This window comes from Nymphaea colorata, chromosome 5 (assembly GCF_008831285.2).
Source record: "Nymphaea colorata isolate Beijing-Zhang1983 chromosome 5, ASM883128v2, whole genome shotgun sequence".
NCBI classification, from domain to species: domain Eukaryota; kingdom Viridiplantae; phylum Streptophyta; class Magnoliopsida; order Nymphaeales; family Nymphaeaceae; genus Nymphaea; species Nymphaea colorata.
In genome coordinates this window covers 26,072,469-26,080,890 of record NC_045142.1, presented here as the reverse complement: position 1 = coordinate 26,080,890, position 8,422 = coordinate 26,072,469, and the positions used below count along the sequence as shown (strand labels likewise).

At 44.8% G+C, this 8,422-nt stretch overlaps 2 protein-coding genes across 2 annotated transcripts; both read left to right on the top strand.

Annotated features, from left to right (window-relative positions):
- The first annotated feature begins 245 nt into the window (after window positions 1–245).
- On the top strand, window positions 246–2,417 carry LOC116254736 (pectinesterase-like). The gene is made up of 2 exons (XM_031630285.1): window positions 246–1,578; window positions 1,695–2,417. The coding sequence occupies exons 1-2, from the start codon at window positions 603–605 to the stop codon at window positions 2,363–2,365; spliced, it is 1,647 nt and encodes a 548-aa protein (XP_031486145.1). The 5' UTR covers window positions 246–602; the 3' UTR covers window positions 2,366–2,417.
- Window positions 2,418–6,016: 3,599 nt separating this feature from the next.
- LOC116254656 (pectinesterase-like) lies at window positions 6,017–8,050 on the top strand. Its single transcript, XM_031630185.2, has 2 exons — window positions 6,017–7,039; window positions 7,160–8,050. The coding sequence occupies exons 1-2, from the start codon at window positions 6,064–6,066 to the stop codon at window positions 7,828–7,830; spliced, it is 1,647 nt and encodes a 548-aa protein (XP_031486045.1). The 5' UTR covers window positions 6,017–6,063; the 3' UTR covers window positions 7,831–8,050.
- The last annotated feature ends 372 nt before the right edge of the window (window positions 8,051–8,422 follow it).

The following is an 8,422-nucleotide window of genomic DNA, read 5'->3' as shown; positions in this document are numbered from 1 at the left end:
GCTGTTGTGTCCAACATAGGGATGTAATGAACATATATGATTCCCTTTTGTATTTACCATTTACATTATACAACTAGTTGGAAGTCAAGTACATATTTATATTTGAATCACTGAATGACAACTCTTGTTATAGAGAGTGATCTGGCCATCTAAGTTCATGTGAAACAAATGGGTTGTTGAGAAAAAATAAGGAGAAAAAAGTGTGAACTAACATTAGATGACAAAAAATGTCTTTTATTTATTTATTCATTGTTTTCCTCTTAATCATTCATCATCTTGCATCGGGCGGCTTTGGTTAGACGGATGAATGACTATGAAAAGCTAGAGTCACCCTTGAATTATGATTCAAACTATGCAAGAGGATGTTTTGACTGCTTATTTAAATAGTTTGACTAGTGAATTCTTGTCCAAAGCCATAGTGGAAACACTGGAATCTACAAGTTAGCTTCCCACTATTGAATTCTTGTCCAACGCCAGCGCCCGGCCGCCATGGAGATCGTTCATAAATACGTAGAGAGACGGGTGCCTTCCCACCACTCCATCTCACAAGCACAAGAGCAATAGCTTGGTAGAGACATCACCAAACTGAAACACCAATCAAGATGGTGAGCTCTGCAACAGCCTTCACCATGTCCTTCATCCCACTCTTCTTCACCCTCACTCTCCTCTTCCCTACCACCATGTCTCAAAACTTCACTTCTGCCGCACCTGTCACTCCGGACCACGCCTGCAGCTTCACTACCGATCCTTCCTTCTGTCAGTCCCTCTTGCCGAGTGAATCCCTATCCAACTTCTACGGCTACGGCCAGTACCTCATCAAGAAGTCCTTACAGCAGTCAGCCACCTTCTCTTCCCTCATAAACGAGACCATAAGAGATAAGGCAGCCCTCACCCCACGAGCGGCAGCAGCTCTCGAAGATTGCCTGCTTCTCTCCGAACTCACCACTGATTTCTTGGTTAACTCCCTCTCCACCCTCGACTCCTGCGACTCCACCAGCCTGGCGGAAGACCAGGCAGACCTGGTCCATACCCTCATGAGTGGCATCGTCACCAACCAGCGCACTTGCTTGGATGCCCTCACCCAGGCGTCCTTCTTGCAGCACGGCCATAAGTTGTATGCGCCATTGATGAATGGGTCTCAGCTCTACAGTGTGTCGCTGGCCATGCTCACCAACTCCTGGGCATTCAAGCGCAGGAAGGCCGTCGACCCTGGCAGGAAGCTGCTGGATGACCTCAGAGTAGGTAGCGATGGTGCCCCTCGATGGGTGAACCGGAACATCTTCCATTTCGCCGCTGGAAGGAGGATGGCACTGCAGACAGTGGGCAGCGTGGTGGTGGCTCAGGATGGCAGCGGCAATTACCGCACCATCAGCGAAGCCATTGCTGCTGCTCCAGCCAACGACGGAAGCAATGGGTACTACGTGATCAACGTGAAGACGGGAGTGTACCAGGAGTACGTCACCATACCTAAGACCAAGAAGTACATAATGATGGTCGGTGACGGAATGGGTAAGACCATCATCACCGGCAACCGTAACGTCGTCGACGGATATACCACCTTCAATTCCGCAACCTTCGGTGAGAATTTTTGAATCTAAACCGACTAATTTTTTGCTACGAATTACTTTGCCTGCTTGACAGTGTGAGGTTTACCATGAGTGTTTTGATCTGATCAAATCCTCCCACTGTCGCAGCTGTCTTTGGAGATGGCTTCGTGGCAACGGGAATTACGGTTCGCAACACGGCCGGAGCTGTCAAGCAACAGGCGGTGGCCATGACGAATGGCGCCGACCTCTCCACTTTCTACCAGTGCAGCTTCGAAGGGTACCAAGACACTCTCTACACCTTCTCCATGCGTCAGTTTTTCAGAGACTGCAACATCTACGGCACCATCGATTTCATATTCGGCGACGCGGCCGTCATTTTCCAAAGCTGCAACATTTACGTTCGGCTGCCGAATCACGGGCAGTTCAACACGGTCACGGCTCAAGGGAGAAGCGACCCCAACGAGAACACGGGCACATCCATCATCAACTGCAACATCTTGCCTGCTTCTAATCTTGGCAATGTACAGACGTATCTGGGCAGGCCATGGCAGCAATACTCGAGGACTGTGGTCATGCAGTCCAATCTCGGCAGCCTCATAAACCCTGCCGGTTGGTCTCCTTGGTCCGGCAATTTTGCGCTTAGCACGTTGTACTACGGCGAGTACAGCAACAGCGGTCCGGGTGCGGCCACCGGGGGCAGGGTCAAGTGGGCTGGGTTCCATTTGATGAGTGCGAGTGATGCTAGCCGCTTCAGCGTGTCCAATTTCGTGCAAGGAAATAATTGGCTACCGAAGACGGGCGTGCCATTCGGAGGTTGATGATTTCGTGTCATATACTTCATTTGTTTTTCACGTTTTTAGATTTTTTGCACTAGGCCGTGATATTCTTCATTCATTTATTTATTTTTATCTGTTGTTAAGAGGCTGTAAGGCTTCTTAGATTTAGTTTGTTTCTTACTCATAGAACAAAAGCTATGTGATACGAAGTATTGTTGTATTCAATATGCAGAATTTTGAAAGGTATATATACAATGTTATGATTCCAATTTTCCTACTTTTTCTTCCATCTACTTTGTGGATTCCCCGATTTTCATTTTTTCTTAATGTGCATTTCCTTTTCCGTTATTTTTAAGCGGTCAACTTTTAATTTGTTGGCACTATAGCCCCGAAAAGACCCAAATATCAGTTTGGATGCATAAAAAATCATGTACTAAAAAGTGGGTGATGACCAAAATACTTCTGACTTAAACAGGCAAAACTGTTTATGTACATTATATTGGTGCATGAAATATTTGTGCTCAGTATAGTTAATGATGAAATTATTCTTGATTAATTTAAAAAACTGTTTACAAGGACAAAAAAAAGAAACCAAAAACTTGAAAAGACTAAAAAGCATACTCATTTCACAATAATTTCCAAAATATTCCGACCCTTTGCCTTTTCTTTTGTTTGCCAGTGTGCATCCAGTAAATTACACAACTCATAAAAATCTTTTTTGCGCAGACAAAAAGAAAAGTAACAAAAAAAGTTAGAAAATAAAAAAAAACATTTAAGTTGATTGCGCGTGTAAGAAACTGCCAATTAACTTTGGGCAAGCAACGGCTCGGTAGGTAATTGATTGCCCGTGTAAGAAACTGCCAATTAACTTTTTAGATGACCAACTTAGCTTGATGCTTGAAATTTTCAACATGTAACTCCAAAGAAATTCCGTCCTCTTTATCTAGTCACATTGGGGTTGTTAATCAGTCTTTTCAACAAAATTTAAGTTGTCTCTTCACAAACTCAAGCCGCAACCAGACGAAGATTGCATGGCGGAAATACACGGGGCTGGTGCAGGCGACTGCCCAAACCAGCTCATGAAAAGTTTCATTGGAAATGTTTGTGGTGACTCAGATGCCAACAGCGTGGTAAGCATTTTACTTGTCCTATATAAAAATTTTGATAAATAAAGTCTATGTCAAAATTTAAAAACTTTAATTCGTCCATTCTCATGAAAAATTTCAGACTCTGCCTTTGAACCGGAATGATTCCTTGGTCACTTACTTTTAAGCATTTGAACACATATTTTGTCTTTTATATATATATATATATATATATATATATATAGAGAGAGAGAGAGAGAGAGAGAGAGACTCTAGAATCAGCTTCACAAATACATATCCAAGGTCTTGGTTAATATTCTCTAGAGAAAGGTCTTGGTCATAACCAAGAGAGAGACTCTTGGTAAATATTCTCTAGGGAAAAATATATATTTGGGACGACTTGACTTTATTGTTTCGAATTTATTTGTGACCGTGGAAAGACTCTAGAATCACCTTCACAAATCCAAGGTCGACTAATTCGATACATTGATTAATATTCTCTAGAGAAAAAGATATATTTGGAACGACTTGACTTTATGGAGATGGCCACCAAATACAGAAAGATCCAGACTCGATACATTGATTAACAACTCGATTTTGACGTGGAGATGGCCACCAAACACAGAAAGATCCAGACTCACTCTTGGATCACGGTTTGGATCCAATACGTATGACCAATTCACCGAATCATCTTTAAAACGGATCCGATTCATAAGACCGATCTAGCGACGTTGGTCTCCCACCGGCAACACTTCTCATTTTTACTTGGGCCGAATCTTCAAATCGGACTCAGGATCCAGATTTGAATAGGGCGAGTTTGGATCACATTGGACTCGAGTAGTAGTCCCACTTCCACCAAACATTCACATCTACTTAAATTAAAATTCCACAGCCTCCTTTGTTTCCTTGTGAGGAAAAAGACAGGTGTTCGGGTTGAGTCTGGATCTATTTGGGTCCGACACGGTGATGACCCGAACCACAAGTTCAGCTACTTTGTGAGCACTCGGTCCCGAAACGTCTCGCCGTTATTGACCATTATAACGTCATTTTTCCCACACAATTCACGTGTCTTTGGCAGCCGAGTCTTTGATCATTGAAGAGATTTTTCTTATAAATTAAATATTCCCAATTGAAAAGATTAAAAAAAAGTGCCAAATTGAATTTGGAAATCTGAACGAAAACAACATCAAAATTGCTTCTACCAATGACGAAATGTATGTGAACATGCAGAATATAAGAATAATTCAAATTTGGGTTCTGAAACACCTGAACAATGGTTTATGTTGAAATTCGGATTCATCGAACATGGCCCAGAGATGCGCTTTCCTTTGTTAAAAGGCGACTACGAGGAAACAAAGATCAGGAAAAGAATTCTAGGGAAGAAAAGTGCACTCAGGTGCCGAGATGGACCGTAAAACTAAGGCTGTACATCAACCGGAGCCAACTCGACCTCTACTCAAAACTCGCTCGAAAAAACTCGGCTCGTTTATAAAACCGGCCAATTTTGAGCTTACAAAGATACCCGAAATGCCAAACGAGTCCGTTTCGAGTTTCAGAAACTCAAGTCGACTCGCAAACCAGTACTCTATATAATACTATAAAAACCAGTTAATGGGTTTTAACTTTTAGGGTAAAAAGAAATTTTTACAAGTTACGAGAGTTAAATGCTTGCACGATTCAAACTAGTTACATAAGTTAACACTTACACGAGGTTAAACGAATTAGTAATGACAAGAGTTAACGTGTAAATGAGTTGAGTTCGAACTCGATTTGGCATAGTCGAATCAAGCTCGAGCTTGTTATAAGGAGCTCGAGGTTGAGTTTTTTTTGAACCAAGTCAAGCTTCAGCTATTAACTCCACTCGTGTGCAGTTCTACCCAAAACTCGACCAGACAAAGGACCGAGAAACGATGAGGACCTTGCTAAGATACGTCACAAGTCACACCGAGCACCCGAGTATCTTTTTTTCATGACTAAAAGCGTAGCGAGTCCTCAATACTTGGTGGGGACTCCCTCACAATATATTATTTGTTCAAGATACTCGAACTGCGTAAGATTTTTACGCTTGGCTTTATATTAAACTTTTGTGCGTATGCTTTTATATAAACTTCCACGTCCATTCGAATAATTTAGTATATTTGCTTCACATATAAGCTATTAATAGACGCGTACAGATCCCCTTATTCGGCGGCCCAGCAGCTGGTTGACGACTGCCACAATAAATCAGAGATCAACATATTATTAGTGTTGACTACTGGAGAGTCAATATTTCACGCTTGGCCGAGGGAAGTGGGCGTTTGGGGACAACTTCCTCTCCCACTCTTTCCCACGGAAAATCCATACTGCTTAACTTTCTAAAACCTTATGTCTTCTTTCCTCGACGACCAAGGAAGTGCATTAGAAGCTGCAACGTTGCAGCTTAATATAACTCATGCGAACAGGGGAAGAGAGAGAGAGAGAGGATCATTTGACCGCACATCCCAAAGAGATTTTGACAATTGAATTCAACCTGCAAGTTGGCCGCGCCAACGCTTGGCCGACATGCAGATCGTGTATCTATATATAACAAACGGATGCGCCTTCTCAGCATCCCATCTCACCAGGACAAGAGCCATAGCTTGGTAGAGACATCACCATACTGAAACACCAAACAAGATGGGGAGCTCTGCAGCAGCCTTCACCACGTTCTTCATCCCACTCTTCTTCACCCTCACCCTCCTCTTCCCTACCTCCACGTCTCAAAACTTCACTGCTGCCGCCCCTGTCACTCCGGACCACGCCTGCACCTTCACTACCGATCCTTCCTTCTGTCAGTCCCTCTTGCCGAGTGAATCCCTCTCCAACTTCTATGGCTACGGCCAGTACCTCATAAAGAAGTCCTTACAGCAGTCAGCCACCTTCTCTTCCCTCATAAACGAGACCATAAGAGATAAGGCAGCCCTCACCCCACGAGCGGCAGCAGCTCTCGAAGATTGCCTGCTTCTCTCCGAACTCACCACTGATTTCTTGGTTAACTCCCTCTCCACCCTCGACTCTTGCGACTCCACCACCCTGGCCGAAAACCAGGCAGACCTGGTCCATACCCTCATGAGCGGCATCGTCACCAACCAGCGCACTTGCTTGGATGCCCTCACCCAGGCGTCCTTCTTGCAACGCGGCCATAAGCTGTATGCTCCGCTGATGAATGGGTCTCAGCTCTACAGTGTCTCGCTGGCCATGCTCACCAACTCCTGGGCATTCAAGCACAAGAAGGCCGTCGACCCTGGCAGGAAGCTGCTGGACGACCTGAGAGTCGGCAGCGATGGTGCCCCTCATTGGGTGAACCGGAATATCTTCCATTTCGCCGCCGGAAGGAGGATGGCGCTGCAGACAGTGGGCAGCGTGGTGGTGGCTCAGGATGGCAGCGGCAACTACCGCACCATCAGTGAAGCCATTGCTGCTGCTCCGGCCAACGACGGGAGCAAGGGTTACTATGTGATCAACGTGAAGGCAGGAGTCTACCAGGAATACGTTACCATACCCAAGACCAAGAAGTACATAATGATGGTCGGCGACGGAATGGGCAAGACCATCATCACCGGTAACCGTAACGTAGTCGACGGATATACCACCTTCAATTCCGCAACCCTAGGTGAGAATTTTGTCCTCAACCAACTAAAAATATTCTACCAAGTGCTTTGAACCTTGATTAATTTGGCGGATTTACAATAAACAATATTTTTTACATGACCATGTCTTGCTATTTTCGCAGCTGTACTTGGTGACGGTTTCGTGGCAACCGGAATCACGGTTAGGAACACGGCCGGAGCTGCCAAACAGCAGGCGGTCGCCATGAGAAGCGGCGCCGACCTCTCCACTTTCTACCAGTGCAGCTTTGAAGGGTACCAAGACACTCTCTACACATACTCCATGCGTCAGTTTTTCAGAAACTGCAACATCTACGGCACCGTGGACTTCATCTTTGGCGACGCAGCCGTGGTCTTCCAAGGCTGCAACATGTACGTCAGGCAGCCGTCTTCAGGGCAGTTCAACACGGTCACGGCTCAAGGGAGGAGTGACCCCAACGAGAACACGGGCACCTCCATCATCAACTGTAACATCTTGGCTGCTTCTGCTCTCGGCGGTGCTAAGACTTATCTGGGCAGGCCATGGAGGCAGTACTCGAGGACGGTGGTGATGCAATCTAACCTCGGTAGCCTGATAGACCCTGCTGGTTGGGCTCCTTGGTCCGGCACTTTTGCTCTCAGCACTCTGTACTATGGCGAGTACAGCAACAGCGGCCCAGGCGCGGCCACAGGTGGCAGGGTGACGTGGGCCGGCTTCCATCTGATGGGCGCAAGCGATGCTAGCCGCTTCACTGTTTCCAATTTCGTACAAGGAGGCAATTGGCTGCCGAAGACAGGCGTGCCTTTCACAAAGTGATTAATTTTTGTTTGAGCCCGAGATTTACAGGCAAAGGAGTGTTTAGTTAGAGTGTCAACATCTCTAGTTCTTTTCATTTTAGAGTCTTTCATTAAGCCATAATACTCTTCATTTATTTATTCATCTGTATCTAAGAGGCAGTTGGCCTTCCTAAATCTAGGTAGCTTGCTCTTTCCGCATGGTACATAACTACATAAGCGATGGGCTTCTAAATATTGTACTACACATTCTGGATCTTGACAAAGTATATAAGAAAGTTCTGGTTCTTATTTTTTTAGTTTGTCTAATTCCTGCTTGAATATATTAAAGTTTGTATTTCCGTTCCCTTATTTTTGTTTAATTGTCATTCTTCGGATGGTAGCGAATAATGTAAGCGAGATTTTTCTCCGGCGTCAAATTGAAAGGGACGTGCACTTACCTTGAGCTCGAAGTGGATGCCCGTGACAAGCAGCCGTTTTGTTGGATTTTTTTTTTTTTATTTTAATCGACTCAGAAAGAAACATCATGAAAATGTGTACTTTGCCATGCACGTATGAAACATGTCATATTCTTGCTTTTCAGATTCGATTTCTAATTAATCGCATGCACAAAA